Source organism: Capra hircus, chromosome 8 (genome assembly GCF_001704415.2).
Source record: "Capra hircus breed San Clemente chromosome 8, ASM170441v1, whole genome shotgun sequence".
NCBI lineage: Eukaryota > Metazoa > Chordata > Mammalia > Artiodactyla > Bovidae > Capra > Capra hircus.
This window is the reverse complement of record NC_030815.1, coordinates 90806804-90824140: the sequence shown is the minus strand read 5'-3', so window position 1 is coordinate 90824140 and position 17337 is coordinate 90806804. Positions and strand designations below refer to the sequence as shown.

General features: G+C 41.3%; 1 protein-coding gene across 1 annotated transcript in view; it reads right to left on the bottom strand.

The window, feature by feature from the left end:
* Positions 1-17337, bottom strand: part of PLPPR1 (phospholipid phosphatase related 1) — a 140342-nt gene that overhangs the window by 11642 nt on the left and 111363 nt on the right. The window contains exon 4 of the mRNA XM_018052534.1: positions 3394-3644. Within this exon, the coding sequence (XP_017908023.1) occupies positions 3394-3644 (251 nt within the window). The remainder of the gene's footprint in view (positions 1-3393; positions 3645-17337) is intronic.

The following is a 17337-nucleotide window of genomic DNA, read 5'->3' as shown; positions in this document are numbered from 1 at the left end:
TTGGTAATGGTTATAAGAAACCACTAGAGGGCGCAATTGATCTATTGTCTCTATGTTAGTCTCATTCTGAGCAACTCTGCAACCCCTTGCACTGTAGCCCAACAGGCTTCTCTATCCATGGGATTCTCCAGGCAAGAATACTGGAGTGGGTTGCTATTGCCTTCTCCAGGGGACCTTCCTGACCCAGGGATCAAACCCAGATCTCCGGCATTGCAGACAGATTCTTTACCATCTGAACCACCAGGGAAACCTTAACAAGTGTGCTAAATGAGTTTGTGACTCAGAAAAATAGTATGCCAATACTCAAGTTGTATGGCCTGAGCACATATAAGTTCAAATAGATGCATTTAAAAATATTTTAGTGGAAACTTAATTTCCTAGGATTATCCTTCAGCATTGGTGTGAATACAGGAAGATGGGATTTTCTTTATTATATGTAACACATACCCTACAAAACTGTGGTTAGATCAGAGTTATATAAACTAGAGCATATCATCACACCATTCTGAGGCTGAGTAGGAAATGTTGTTTAGCACATTGTTGACCAAAGATGTGTTAATATGTCTTTTGGTACTGAATGTTACTGACCAGAGACATAGTTGTTAGGGCTTAAAATTGATAGAGTTCATTACACAACTTATTATAGTTACTATGATTAATGATATTTATCATGTTATGATAATTATAATTATCATTCACATTTTCCTCTGTTCAAATTTTGTTACAATGCTGTATATATTATAAATGCAAGTTTATTGCTGTAGAATTTTCAAAAATGATACATCTTGAAATTTTAAGTGAAGAATTTTATGCAGATACTTTATCTGATTGTCTAAGTGGCATATATACTAATGTGTCAGAAGATGATAGTTCTTCGGAATATAGTTCTGATTCAGACAATGTGAATATTCGACAAACAAAAAGACAAAAAAAAAAAAAAAACCCTAGTGATAAATTCTGATATGGAAAGTGATAAAACTCAAGATGCTGGAGAAGACGTTACAGGTGTGTCAAGTGTAACTATTAAATGCAGTAACCCATAAAGTCTTAATGAAATAAAAACTAATTTTTGGCTGGCCAAAATAAAAATCGCTAGCCACAGGTGTTGGTTTTTGCAAAAATCCCCCAGTCAATAATGGGTTAAATTATATATATATATTTAAATTTAGTGTTTTATGTTTAAATTATAGCTTTATAAATCTTATAAAATTACAAACTATGAAAACATGGGCCTATGGTTCATTAGTATTCTTCACAGTATTAACTAGTAGTTAGGAAATCCTTGTTAAGTAATTTCTGAAAGCACACATAATAGGGGCTCAGAAGATGTTTACATAATTGGAATCCTGTATCAGGGTTTATCTGATTATAGTTTGTCTGTGGGGCATGATTTGAATTGGATTATATCTGAATACTTGAAAACATGTGCTCTACCAGCATAAACTCTGAGTGAGATGACTATACTTCTTTCTTCTCAAGAGAAATTTATATATCACTTGATGAGACAGTAGCTTAGGATGAATAACAGATTTGTTTTTGTAATGGTGTTGTAAAAATTGATTTCATATAACAATGACTTAAGTCTGACAAAAATACAGGAAAAGGTGCAAGAGTACATTGTTTCATATAACTTAGGTTCTAGATAAGTTCTAGATAATCTAGGATACAAATTGATACAATATTTTGAAAGCTGGAAATTATGCCAAATGCCTGAAGAGACCTTGTTTAAAAAAATACCTGACATAGATTTTTTTTTTTGTTGTTAGTGGGTGGGGTAAAAGTGAGTCAAGAAACTTCACTGAGCTAAACTGGTTTGTAAATCAAGGCTTCTGTATTATTTACATTCATGTTTCCTTACTGTGGGGGTAGCTGAAATCATTTTTGTCATGTATTCATTAAAGAGTAAATCTAAAAGAAATAGATTTTGCAAAGTTGTCCTATAGATGTGATTTTATAAATTGGACAAAAAAGAACCATTGTTCTAAAGAGAATATCAAGCAATTTCTTTTAAACCACACTAAATGGACCAGACCTGTAGTCAGTTACCTTTACTCCTCCCTGAATTTAGGCCGGTGTCTGGGACGATGGCATGGACACTCTTCCATCAGAAGCAGACGCAGTGGGCAGTGTGGTTACTGTCATTGGAGGGGAACGTGCTCCCCGGGGGCTGGGCTGAAGGCATTCTGGGAGTTTCTAGGAAGACTGCATAGCTCGAAAGGGGTCTTTGCTCTGCCTTCTCCTTACCTCACCTTTCACCCAAGAATCTCTAGACTAGTTGTACCCTAAATATAAAGTAAGTTGAAGGAAAAGGGATGTTTTTAGCCAATAGTCAATCATCCACAGGTGAATGCACATATCAGTGGAATGCTTGCATTGATTCATCTACTTCTACACTCTAGGTTCTAAAGAAGCAAAGGTCAGGCAAAGGTGAAATGATGTCATTTCCATGCATGCTCAGGCACTTCATTCATGTCTGACTCTTTGCGACCCTGTAGACTCTAGCCCACCAGGCTCCTCTGTCCACGGGATTCTCCAGGCAAGAATACTGGAGTGGGTTGCCATGCCCTCTTCCAGGGAAGCTTCCCGGCCGAGGGATTGAACCCGTATCACTTATGTCTTCTACAGTGGCAGGTGGGTTCTTTACCACTAGTGCCTGGGAAGCCCTAGGTCATTTCCAAAGTGGGCAGAATTAAAGAGCAGGAAAAATGGATGGACACCATTTCTTCTATTTTAAGATGTTAGACATACTTTTGCACTTTCTCTTTGAGACCAAAAAGTTTAGACTAATATACCCCAGTGGGGGCAGTCAAGAGATTTTATGATCTAGAGAATAGTGAGAAGTGAACTGTCGGATTTTGAGGGTCTTGCAGGATTGCCCATCTGTCCTGGCAAAGTGTTGAAGAATGTTAGGAGGAGCAGAGGAAAACCCTGTCTTCATCTGGTATTGCGCGTTGCTTTGGGCAGGCATTTGCATAAGGCCTACATCTACAATCTACAGACAAGCGTGAGGAATATGTGCATTCTGGAACCAACCAGAGCTTTGGCGCAGAGTGCTATTCTGGGCAGTGACAGAACCCCGTGTCCAATGCCAGTAGCCTGGGCCTCTGCTCTGACTGTGTACTCTTAACAATTATCTGGGCCTCAGTTTCTGTATCTGTAAAATGGGAGGATATGACTAAGTGATCATCAACAGTCATGCCAGAATTAACATCCTCTGGCATTGGGGTCTTACACTGGGGTATTGAGGGTGGGGGCAACAGCATGATATAATGGAAGAGAAACACATTGTAACATGACTTCAGAAGCCACCAGAAGTGACTGTAATGAAAGAGTGGGGGATGAGGATAGCAAAGACACCCATCACAACCCAAACTCCTCTCGGGTCATACTCACCGTGGCGTACAGGGCGGAGTAAATGCTCAGAGCGGCGTGTTTGGAAGGAAAGGACCTCCGCGCCTTCTCTATCACTTCCAGGTCCCCGGTGCAGATGTTCCCGTTGCTGATGAACTGGTGGTGCGCCCGGCAGTCTGTACTGGTGTAGTTGGGCTTGCACACCGTCAGGAAGTATGGGGTCAGGTGCCCTGTGACCACTTGTCCGGCATTTACAAAAATGTCAGTAGCAAAAAGCCCAAAAGCAAATACTCCTATGAGGAGATTTAAAATAATTAGGAATAGTGACATCCACCATAGATTGGTTTTTGTCCCTGAGAGAACAACAGCAGTGCGAGCCCATGACAACCTATCAGAAAGGTCCTCCCTGGAGTCAAACTGTGCCCTCACCTTTCTCTTTCCTGCTTCCTAAACCACTGTTTCTTCCAAACTGATGCAGTCACGCTGCTGGTAGTGCTTTTCTGTTTTGTGTCAATAAAGTAGAAGCAGCATGTTCTCATAGGAGGATTTGAATTTTGGAGTCATAGAGCTGGGCTCTAGGCACTCCTTTGGTGACTTGTTTACAGTGTAAGCTATCTTCTTTGAATCTTAGTACCCTTATCAAGCATGGTTGCAGGGAATGATACCTCAGAAAAGAGTTGGAAAGATAAAATAAGACGTGCAAAGTAACCCCTAGGGTGTCTGGCATTAAGTATTGGGTTGGCCAAAGAGTTTGAAAGGTGTTACAGAAAAAACACGCGCGAACATTTTGGCCAACTCAATAGTTACTCAACATTGGTTCTCTTGCCTTCTATAGAATATATCTTCTCCCTGGTCGTGTTGGAGATGCGAGTACTCCTTGAAGGAGTTATCATGGCAGGTGAGAGAGAATGAATATGTTAGGAGTCGTCCTTCAGAGAAAAAGATCGCTCTAGAAACCCTGATTGAATTGAATGCTTCATTTGATGTTGGAAAATGAGAATGTTGTTGACTGTATCGAATTACCAGCTGAGTGGTTAAACTACCACGAATGCATCCTTTTACAGTTCCGGAGATCAGAAGTCCAAAATAGGTTTCACTGGGCCAACATCGAAGTGTCTGCAGAGCTGTGTTCTTTCTGGAAGCTCCAGAGCAGAACTTATTCCTTGCTTTCCCAGATTCTCCCCTTCATTCCTTGACTTATGCCCCCGATTCTAGCAATCGCATTACAAGAGCTCTACTGCCGTGGTCACGTCTCCTTCCCTGACTCACTATCTTGCTTCTCTTATAACGTTACATTGGTTACATTGTGTCCGCCTGAATAATCCAGGATAATCTAAAAATCCTTAATCTAATCACACATGTACTTTCCTGTTTGTCATGTAAGGTAACATGGCCCATAGTTTCTAGGGATTAGGGCGTAAACATTTTGGGGTGAGAAAGACATCATTTTACCTACCATGCTGACTTGACCTGTTTGGCTAGAATCCTGTGGGTAGGCTATACTTCCTGGATTTTATCTGTTCTCTGGTAACTTCCACAGGAATATAGGATTGCCCCTGACTAGCTTGAACAAAAATGTGAATTCCTTATAGGAAGTTGCACTGTGGATTCTTCCAAAGGTTATGCATACATCTATAGAGTATCTGTTAAATGTATCAAGAGCAGCTGTGCAGAGCCAAGGTATACACAGGTTGCTTGAAGAGATAAAGAAGACTTTGCCAGTGCAACTCAGCTGTGGGAGGAACTGGCAAGAGTGAGAGGCAGCATTAACCCTTGTACATTTCAAGGATCTGCTATAGTTTTTGATTAAATTCCTATCCAATTTTGACTTCCATATTCAATGTCTTGAATCTGCAAATTGTATTGATTTCAGCACCCAAAAGTCAATCCATTAGATCAGAAGTGAAGACGAGTTTGGCTGAAACCTTCATCCGGCTTCCATTTTGGCTTGTATTGATTCTTACAATTTTCTTTTCTGTGGCTTTGCCAGGATGTGCTTTATCACAATGAGAACTGGCTCTTTTAATAGCTTGAGCTGACTGACACTCCTAGGACCTGACCTCTGAGACTAAGCATTCGTTGATCATTCCTTTCACTCCCAGGTTCTGGAAGTCTGGCTAGTCTTTTTATATCTTCAAGCAAGATTCTCAAAGACCAGGTCTCTAGCTTTTTCAAGGGGCAATAAGTCTTTCTAGACATACTTTTCCAGGAAACGAGGATAATTCATGATTTGAAAAGAGAAAAGTGACAGCATTTTCCCCTGGCATTTTATTTGTTGGAGTGCTTCCAATTAGGGTGAATTCTTTCTGAGACATTTCTGAGGATTTCTAGGTTCCTCAGATGAGTATCTGAAATGCCAGGTCTATGGGTCTGTGATGGGCAAATTTCTGCTTTGTTGTCGTGTGATACTGTTGCTGAAAGTTGCTTTCCCTTTGTCCCTTGGCCTCCCCTGGATTATGTCTGCTTTTACTGATGGCTTAACAAGCATTTGCTTTCCAAACATCTCATTCTGGTGTATTTGATGTAGCTGCTGAAGGGCAGCCCCAGGACTCCACCTGCCTGGCACAGGCCATGCCAACAAAGTGCGGTGGAGCCTACCCTGGTGATTCACAGACAATGTCAGATCATACAGGGCTTTTGTAAGGCATTCCAGGCGTTCCTCTGTTAATCCTGAGCTTCTTGTGTGTGTATTACAAGGCTCAGAAGCTAAAAAGTGTTGCTTTTGTCCTTAAAGTCAGGTGGAACACTGTTTATGGCCGCCTGTACCGCAATATATGATTTGAAGGGATCCTTTTGGAGTGTCCTACCTTGGTGTCTAAAATTCTTTAAGTGTGATAATCTTTTTGAAATTTTAACAGATACATTTTTCATTCCTATGACCCTCCCTAGCTGGTTCTATTGATACTTAGCTTATGGCTCTGCTCCCAACAGTATTCCTTGCTTCAGGGGAGCTAATCACACTTCCTTTTTAAAAAAATATTTTAATTTATATATTTGGCTACTCCAGGCCTCTATTGTGGCATGTGAGGTCTTTGGTTGTGGCATGTGAGATCTAATTCCCTAAATAGGGCCCCCTGTATTAGGAGCGCTGAGTCTTAGCAACTGGACCACCAGGGAAGTCCTTGATCACATTTCTGAATGGATTTACAGAAGACACAGAAGTCTAAAAGTAAAACTCTCTTAGCTTGCCAGAGCTATATGCTTGAGGCATGTACGGTTTTGTTTGGAATTCTGAGAAGAATTAGATGGGAAAACCAAGAGCCATGGCCTGGAGGACAAGACCATTGAATTTCTATAATAAACCCTGGAATGGGGAGATGTGAGAAGCATGTCTCCCAAGGGGGAACTAGAAACTTACCTAGTCTGGCTGAAGGAGTGAAGGGGCTGCCCTCTTCCCTGCCCATGCTGGCTGTCAAACCCCAGGGGCAGCGCAAGAGAAACCTCCAGGATGATTTTTGAAAATCAAGCTGAAGTCTGTCCTGTGCCTCCCAGGATGTAGCTCGGGAGCCCTGCACACCTTTCAGAGAATTTCCACACCTACCATGGTAGTGTAGCTGTGGGTGCCTGTGTTAGCAGTGGTGGATGAGGGTCAAATTGGTTGAGCTCTATGGTACCTCACAGGACCCATACACTCTGGTGTAGAGTGGGGTGGGCACTTGTGAATCCATCAGGGGTGAGGGGCATTAGAATGCTCAGAGAGCCAGGAGGTAGAAGCAGCCTGGCTTCAGGACAGAGACTGGCATCGTTGGTGAGGTCTGTGGTCCCTGTTTTGACGACATGGATCACTATGGTAACCTGAGCTTGCTGCCACTTTGTGGCCTGAAAGAATCTGACACCCATCAGGCAAGTCAAAGGATGAAGAAAGAGGAAGATGAAAGTGTTAAAAATCCTTTTTCCTCCCTCTCAGGGGTTTACCTGGATTCTTTGGACAAATTAGGATCTTTGGTCACTGGTAAATGGGGACACAGAGGTGAAACTCTGTGACCCGCTTTTTGTCATGGGATCAGTTCAGGGTTCCATCCTTTTACTCAACTGAGAAGGTTGTAGGGGAAGCAGTGACGTAAGCAGGAAACATGCATGACAAAGATCTTCTCGGCCGCAGGTAACTGGTGTGCTGGCGAGTACTAATAGGGCTCCTATCAGGATGTATTTTTGCCTCCCAAACAAAGAACTGGTCAAAATAAAGAAACCAGACTGCTCGCTGCTGAGAAAGACACACAGGAGGCCTTCATTAGGAAGCCTAGACCCAGACCACGGAGTAATAATTAGCAGGAGCTGATGGGGTGAGCAAAGGAAGGAATATTTCCTTTTAGCCACAAAGAACCTGTGACCGGAGGTGGAGCCTTTGAACCGAAGGCCAATTATTCTATATTAAATTGCAAGTGTGCAATTTTGCAGCTTAAAATGGCACTTTGCTGACAGACTCTAACAGACCACTTCTCAACTAAAATATACATGATGACAGTGAAAAAAGATGGACATTCAGAGTGCCAGCTCAAAGGGATAAGCAGTGAGGATTTCTGTCTCTCTTCCTTTCTCACATGTGCACATACACAAAGTTTTATCTCATGAAAAACCTGAGCTTCTCTCTGAAGATCCATCATGGGAAAAACTGAGGGAGATTTCTTTTCTCTCATCTGCCCCTTACTCAGAGATCCAGGATTTAGATTGCTCAGAAAACATGGATGCTGTCACTCCACCGGATGAGTTCTGCTCTGTGACTTTGCCAGGGATGAGTTCCTTTTCCCCCTTGTTCTGCTAAATGTATTTTAGAGACAGGCTCTGGGACAACAGCTAGGCAGGCAGTGGCAGGGGCCCTGCTGCTGGCATCTTGCTTCTGAGAGGTTTAGACCTTCACGCTGTAGAGAGCAGCGTGTGCTGGGTGCCATAGGTTTGCGTGACTGCATCGTCATGGCACTGGGGGTAGGAGGAGATGCCAGTTCAGTGGAGCTGAGGAACTCCAGGTGGAAACCTGCTAATGTGGAATTGGACTCAGTGCTGTGCATGCCAACCTGCTTTCAGGCTTAAGCTCTGGAGACTGGACTGAGAGCAAGTCATTCTGTCCTTCTTTCTGTTGAGGAAAACAGAATGTATAGATCTTGCCCCACCTAAGACTGAAGAGGGAGAAATAATCACATATCACATGGGGTCTTGGGGAAAATGCTACTTTTATTTTTTTTACCTTGTATGATCAATTTTTGTGAAATGCCTAAAATAGGCAACTCCAAAGACAGAGAGTAGAATAGTGAACATCAGGGTCTGGGGAGAAGGGAAAAACAGTGGGTGACTGCTAATAGGTATTGGTATTTTGGGAGGGATGAAGAAATTTTCTAGAATTAAACGGTGCTGGTAGTTGTACAGCTTCGTGAATATACTAAAAACTATCAAACTGAACACTTTAAAGGGTGAATTTTGTGGTAAGTGAATTGCATCTCAGTTAAAACAAAAACTATGAAATGTTTGCATATTTGAGTTACTCAAATTCACAACTGCTATATAGCATATTTTTTGGGTTTATAAAGTTTTTTGAAGTACACTTTATTTACAATGTTGTATTTTAAGTGTACAGCAAAGTGATTCAGTTATACATATATATTTCAGATTCTTTTCCCTTACTGCTGCTGCTAAGTCGCTTCAGTCGTGTCCGACTCTGTGACCCCATAGATGGCAGCCCACCAGGCTCCTCCGTCTGTGGGATTTTCCAGGCAAGAGTACTGGAGTGGGATGCCATTGCCTTCTCCGTTTTCCCTTACAAGTTATTACAAAATACACAATATAGTTCCCTGTGCTATACAGTAGAAGCTTGTTGGTTATCTGCTTTATGTATAGTAGTGTGTATAGGTTAATCTCAAACTCCTAATTTCTCTCTCCTGTTCCCATTTGGTAACCATAAATTTATTTTGTAAGTATGTGAGTTTGTTTCTGTTTTGTAAATAAGCTCATTTGTATCATTTTTTCTTTTTAAATTTCACGTGTAAGTGATATCATACGATATTTGTGTTATCTAGCTTACTTCACTTGGCGTAATATCTGCACACTCATTCACGCTGCTGCAGGTGGCATTATTTCATTCTTTTCTGTGGCTGAGTAATATTCCATTGTGTATGTGCACCACATCTTTCATCGGGGATGGACGTTTAGATTGCTTGCATGTCTTAGAGTAGGAAATGGCAACCCACTTCAGTATTCTTGCTTGAAAATATCTCACGGACAAAGGAGTCTGGTGGGCTACAGTCCATGGGGTTGCAAAGATTCAGACACAACTGAGTAACTGAGCACATGTGTCTTGGTTATTCTGAATATTGCTACTGTGAACATTGGGGTGCATGTATCATTTTGAATTATATTTTCCTCTGGATATATGCCTAGGAGTGAGATTGCTGGATTATATGGCAACTCTATTTTCAGGTTTTTAAGAAAACTCCATACCATTTCCTTTTCTCCACACCATCTCCAGCATTTACTATTTGTAGACTTTTTGATGATGGTTATTCTGACTGATGTGCGACGATACCTCACTGTAGTTTTATTTGTATTTCTCTGATAATTGGTGATGTTGAGCATCTTTTCATGTGCTTTTTGGCCCTCTGTGTGTCGTCTTTGGAGAAATATCCACTTAGGTCTTTGCCCATTTTAAAAACATTTAAATTTAAAAAAATTAGTAATTAAAAATTTTTTTTGGCTGTGCTGGGTCTTCGCTGCTACATAAGCTTTTCTCTAAGCTGCGGAAAGCAAAGGCTGCTCTCCAATTGCGGTGGTCAGGCTTCTCATTGAGGTGGCTTCTTTTGTTGTAGAGCATAGACTCTAGGGCATGAGAGCTTAAGTAGCTGTGGCTGCCAAGCTCTAGAAAACAGGCTTAGTAGTTGTGGTGCACGGGTTTATGGCATGTGGGATCTTCCCAGACCAGGATCAAACCCACGTCTCCTGCATTGGCAGCGGGATTCCTTACCACTGAGCCACCAGGGAAGCCCCTTTGCCCACTTTTTTGTTTATTTATTTTTGACAGAGCCACATGAGCTATTTGTATATTTTGGAGATTAATCCCTTGCTTCATTAATCAGTTGCTTCATTTTCAAATATTTTCTCCCAACCTGTGGGTTGTCTTTTTATTTTGTTTATGGTTTCTTTTGCTTTGCAAAAGCTTTTAAGTTTATTAGGTACCATTTATTCGTTTCTGTTTTTTGTTTTCCTCTATCCAGACAGGTATTGCTGCAATGTATATCAAAAATGTTCTGCCTATGTTTTCCTATAGGAGTTTCATAGTATCTGGTGTTACATTTAGGACTTTAATCCATTTTGAGTTTATTTGTGTGTGTGGTATTAGAGAATGTTCTAATTTCATTCTTTTATATGTAGCTGTACAGCTTTCCCAGTACCACTTATTAAAGAGTGTCTTTTCTCCATTGTATATATTCTTGCCTCTCTGTTGTAGATTAACTGACCCTAGGTGAGTGAGTAAAAATACTATTTTAGACTAGTATTATACCATTATACTTCTTTTTTTGTACCTCTTATATGTGATTATTCAAAAATGTCCATCTCTCCCATTAGAACTGTATAATATGCACGCTGTAAAGAGCAGAGAACACATCTATTTTTTGCTCAATACTGTATCCAAGTACCTAGCACCAAACCTGGCACACAGTAAACACTTAATAGACATTTGTGGAATCAATGAATCAACTGTAGAAGAGATTTCAGAGAAGACTGACAGGAGAAGACAATAAAAGAGCATAAAAACTTGTCCAAATTGTCTAACTTCTGTTGGGTCTCACATCCCTGACTCTGTTGAACATGGGGTTGAGATCAAACCACTTAGCATGTAAGCGGTAGGGATCATTTATCTTTTTAATAAAGGCCACAAAATCCGGTAGAGTGCTAACTGCTTAGAATTAAAAACTGGGTCTTTCTAAGTGTCTCAGAAGTCAGACAATCATAAATTTGGAAATCATAATTTGGAAATCAAATCACTCTCTCTTTTCAATACAGCAAGAATGAGAAAATATCCTTATTTTGGAGTATGAAGATCCACACTACATATGCAGGAGAGATTTATTCCTGTGGATGTGTATGAAGCACAAGAAATCTGGAAGTCATGATGCACTTGGGCAGTTTTACGTAGGCATGAACATCTTTGAGACACATTGCCCCATTTCCGATTCTGAGAAGGTGCGATGGTTGTCGGTTTGAATATTAACCCATGCACACATAAAAGCATGGCTCCTACATGTTTTTCTTGTGGGGAAACTAACACAGAGAATTTTGAAAGGATAGTGGAAAAGACATAAAAACAAGCTATCTGGGTTAGAGTGGTAATACTGCTCTCTGAAAAGGGGAGGGGATCTTAGTTCTTTCTCAATATATGTTCTCAACCTTTTATTAAACATTTCTAAAAAAGAATGGCTCTTCTGTCTATGCTAGCAAATCAAGGTAATGAAAGGGCTTCTCAAGAGATCTTAGTGGTAAAGAACCTGTCTGCCAATGCAGGAGATGTAAGAGACATGGGTTCAATCCCTGGGTTGGGAAGATCCCCTGGAGGAGGGCATGGCAACTAAGTCCACTATCTTGCCTGGAGAATCCCCATGGACAGAGGAACCTGAAAGGTTGCATTCCACAGGGACACACGACTGAAGCGACTTAGCACACACATGCTCCATACTGTTTGAGATTAAGAATGCTTGAACATTTTCTCACTTTGAGAAGTTAACCAGCTTTGTGAATCTTTTGTGGTAGTTTTCCCACTATGATGTTCAAAAAAACAAGGAAACACCCCCCTCAAATCAATTCCTGGCCTTTATTTTAGTGGGAAAATTGATGGCAATCTTATCCTACACGCAGGTACAAGCAAGAGGAACGGGGTCACCAGTACCATTTTTGACAGTGGAAAGGGGACCTCTAAGGAATTCTTATGTTCAACTTTCCTCAATATATTCTGATGCAATCATTGGGTCTTCATTCTAGATTGCATCTTTCATCAAAGCACCATTGCAAATGGAATATAAGATACAAAGAAATGAACATAGTTTCTTTTTGCTTCTCCTGTTGCTATGTGGAGATTCCTAGTGGAAAATCTCAGTGGAGAAAGTCATCCAGCTGTGAAGACCATTCCTTCAGGAAACAATTATGTCTTTAGAAAAAGGAGAGACAGTGAAATGTTTTCTTCTCCTTAACGTGGTTTATTCAAACTGGAACATTCCTAATGAAGATATTTTATCTGCAGTTACCATGTTCATCTCATTTCCTTGCAAGTTGTACTGAGCTGATGAGACAGATGTTTAAATAAGACTGCCATGGATACTAGGTAATGGTGGTAACAAGGTAGCTAATACATGGTGCTTAGAATGTGCTTGGTATTAATCTAAGTGCTTGGAAATATTAGTGCACCACAACTCTCTGAGGTAGACACCATTGTCTCCATTTTACAGATGAGGAAAGTGAGGCACAGAGACTAATTTGACCATGTTCGCACAGCTAGTAAATAGAACAGCTGGGTTTGTTTTTAGTCTCTAAGTTGTGTCTGACACTTTTGCGACCCTATGGACTATAGCCTGCCAGGCTCCTCTGTCCAAGGAATTTCCCAGGCAAGAATACAGGAGTGGGTTGCCATTTCCTTCTCCAGGGGATCTTCCCGACCCAGGGATCGAACCCAGGTCTCCTGCACTGGCAGGCCAATTCTTTACCCCTGAGCCACCAGGGAAGCCCGTGTGATGGGAATAGAAGAGCTGGGATTAGACACTAAATACTTACGGCTCTAGATCCAAACTCTTATTCACAATCCTCTGCTGCTGCTAAGTCGCTTCCGTCGTGTCCGACTCTGTGCGACCCCATAGACGGCAGCCCACCAGGCTCCCTCGTCCCTGGGATTCTCCAGGCAAGAACACTGGAGTGGGTTGCCATTTCCTTCTCCAATGCGTGAAAGTGAAGTCCCTCAGTCGTGTTCGACTCTTAGCGACTCCATGGACTGCAGCCCACCAGGCTCCTCTGTCCATGGGATTTTTCAGGCAAGAATACTGGAGTGGGGTGCCATTGCCTTCTCCGTGACAACCCTCTAAGCTTATATTTTTATGTACTTAAAAAATATATATATATACATAAGCATTAAGCTGTGAAAAAAAGGACTTTAGTTCTCACTCATGCACTAAGAGGCAAGGATTTAGAGCATTTCCCCAGTGAAATGTTTGCCTTGTCAACTCAGAAAAAGAATTCCTCCATTTTTTAGCCAACAATTTTCCAATAAGAAGATGGTAGAATACCTAAGACATGTCATCACTGAACGAGGCACTTTTCTCATCACTTTGGCAATGAATCTGACTTTGTTTCTGGTATAACAACACCATTAGTGCAAATTGATTTACATACATCAAATATTGTGTTTTGAAAGGAAGTTTCTGACAGGACTGAATCTGTCAGTTCCTTAGATAGTTAATTTCAGGGGCTCACAGAACAAAGATTCTGGGGTCTCTTTCCTCAGTAAGTCACAGAAACATGAAAGCTGACAGCAGGCTACTTCTCTTGATGTCATGGTTTTAATCAAAAGAATAAATTTTATGTAAATCAAATAATCTGAACTTCAGTTACTTTATCTATATGAGAGGTTTTATATATTTAGATGTTTTAAATAGTCCTAAATCACTGGGTTATTGTTGAAAAATCACATCAAATAGTTGTAAAAACATTTTGTACATTGAGAGATTTATATATTAATGACTATTGTTTTTATAACTGAGGAATATTTCAAATAAGTTGATTATAAAGTTGTTTTAAGGCAGAAGAAAGAGATAAGAACACTAATTCTAACAAACTCAAACATGTATTTGACTCTGTTATTCATTTTTTGTATTAATAAAACACCTTTACAATATGAGGAGCTGGTGGTGTTTAAACAATACTGTCATTACTATAACTACACATCATGATAAAGGAAGAGGAAGAGTTATCAGCCAGAAAACCTCCCAAATGTTTTTATAAATGAAGGAACAAACTGATATACTTCTGCTCCTCCAAAGTATAAAGTTGTATGTTTTTAAAAAAAGTCTACTTTTGGCCATGCCACATGTCATGTGGGATCTTAGTTACCCAAAAGTGAAAGTGAGGTCGCTCAGTCATGTCCGACTCTTCGCGACCCCGTGGACTATAGCCCACCAGGCTCCTCCGTCCATGGGATTCTCCAGGCAAGAGTGCTGGAGTGGATTGCCATTTCCTTCTCCAGGGGATCTTCCCAGGTCTCCTGCATTGCAGGCAGACGCTTTACAATCTGAGCCACCAGGGATCAAACCTGTGCCCTCTGCACTGGGAGTGTGCAGTTTTAACCAGTGCACTGTCAGGGAAGTCCCCAAAGTTGTACAATTTCTTGGTAAGATGGCTCTATCTCAACAAGAGGGACTTTACTCCTCTTCGTGCAGGACAGCTCCTCAGGGCTTTCTCTCTCAGGATCTGCTTCCTCCCTCACTCCTGTTGTGTGCCTGCTGTGTGCTCAGTGGCTCAGTGGTCCCGACTCTGCAACCCCATGGACTGTAGTACGCCAGGCTCCTCTGTCTTCCAGTATCTCCTGGAGTTTGCTCAGATTCATGTCCATTGAGTTGGTGATGTGCCGGGAGCCTGTGCGAGGAATCCCGCCTGTGACAAAGGTCATGAGGAAGGAAGCCTGACAAAACGCAAAGGCGTGATCTGGCTTCGGGGGTTCCATCTTGGTTTTCCTGAACATCTACCCCCAAAAACCAGAGTCTGCCTGCCTTACTGTACTGTGCTTTCCACTCTTCTGCCTCTAAAAGGAATTAACTTAGGGCTCCAGTTAACAGTCTCCTGCATATAAAAAGAATGTCTCGGCTTGAACCCCCTTTGATGGCTCTCTAACTTGCCTGACAGGTTCCCCTGGACTTTTTGCAGCTTGTGAATTGCTTACAGCCCCCCAACTGCGAGAGGCACAGAGCTTAATGTGTTTTAAAGATACAGAGCCTTTTCTAAAGAGCTAAAAATCATATTGGTGATGGGTTTTCACTGTTCACTCAATGACTGCTGCCAGGCCTCCATATTCTTTATCTTTTAGACACCTGAAGGATATTAATCAATGTAATAGGGATATAGAAAAAGGAATATAGTAGTTTTGATGTTAGCAACACTAGACTTTTGAGTTAATTACTTTTTTCTTTGTTATAAATCACTGTACTTCTTTCATTGTTATAAATTGTTGGGTCTTTGCTATGTAAGAATGTAACTTTATTTAGTGCTTTCTGAGAGTGGCACCAGACTTTGGGAAGAACAACACTGTTGGGGCAAATAAGTCTTCTGGTTGACAAACCCTTATCAGAAAAAGGGCTGTAAAATGTTAATTGGCCCTCTGGCCAGAAGATGCTGTAAATTACCTAAGACTTGTGTATACAACTAGGTATGCAGAGAGAGAGCCTGGTCTCGATAAGAGTCAGGGATGCTGACGCTGCATAATTTTATATTATCCATTGATCTCTATGTACAAAAAAAGGTATAAAAGGCTTTTCTGGACAATAGAGGACGGGCCAGTCACTGGACTGGTTTCCCCCATGTGGTCTATTCTCCTTCTCTCCTTTTCTGGCTGAATTCCCATCTGGGGCGTGGAGGCTTGCCATGTCTACTTACTTGCCCTGGCTTCTAAGATCCACGCGAGAGGGAGCCCAAGGTGGGGCAACCCCTGCTATTCAAGAGGACGCCGGTGGCCTAACGTAGATGGTGCAAGTTCCTTGTCTGGAACTTTATTGGCTTTCCACGTAAACCAAGTTATTCAGCCTCTTTTCTCCACTAAATTTTCCTACTACACTATTTCTTCTTAATCTCTCTTTATATTTCTAATTAAATAAGTTTTTCCTCGCCACGCCATCCCCGCTTAGAATTCCCTGGTTCTACCAGGGCTGGACCCCGGCAGTGATGTTACCTAATCATTTCGTCCTTTGCCCACCCCTGGCTTTTCACCTCAGGTGACCAAAGTATTAGAACTTCAGCAACAGTCCTTCCAATGAATATTCAGGGTTGATTTCCTTTAGGATCGACTGGTTTGAGCTCCTTCCAGTCTGAGGGCCTCTCAAGAGTCTTCTCCAGCACAATTCCAAAGCCTCAGTTCTTTGGCACTCAGTCTTCTTTATGGTCCAACTCTTACATCAATACGTGACTGCTGGAAAAACCATGGCTTTGACAATATGGACCTTTGTCAGCAAAGTGATGTCTCTACTTTTTAATATGCTACATAGACCTTTGGTGGCAAAGTAATGTCTCTGCTTTTTAATACACTGTCTAGGTTTGTCATAGCTTTCTTTCCAAGGAGCAAGCATCTTTAATTTTATGTCTGCAGTGATTTTGGAGCCCAAGAAAATAAAATCTGTCACTGTTTCCTCTTTTTCCCATCTATTTACCATGAAGTGATGGGAGTGAGTGCCATGATCTTAGTTTTTTGAATGTTGAGTTTTAAGCCAGCTTTTTCACCTTCATCAAGAGGCTCTTTAGTTCCTCTTCACTTTCTGCCATTAGAGGGGTATCATCTGCATATCTGAGGTTGTTGATATTTCTCCTGGCCGTCTTGATTCCAGCTTGTGATTCATCCAGCCCGGCATTTTGCATGATGTACTAGAAAGTACACCTAGATACAAACTAAAGGTGGAGAGGAAAGATTTTAGATTCCTTACCTATCAAGGAACCTAAAAACAGGAAATCAAATCCTGGAGGGCTTCCAGCCTTCAAATTTTGCTTTTTCTGATTCATAAGTTTCTAAACCCAAAGCTGTTGATCTGAATCCACTCCCATTCCCACCACCTGACCAGCCTCAAGTTCCATCAGCAGGTAGCTGCCAGCCCTATTGGTGATGAGCCATCCTGATCTGGTACTGTTGCTCTCTGCATCAGGATTTCCCATCCACTTTTATTATGTTTTGATGTAATAAATTATTTCCAAAACATGCACTTTTTAAAATTAAGGTGCAAGTGACATGTAGCATTGTATTAGTTTCAGGTATAAAATGTGATT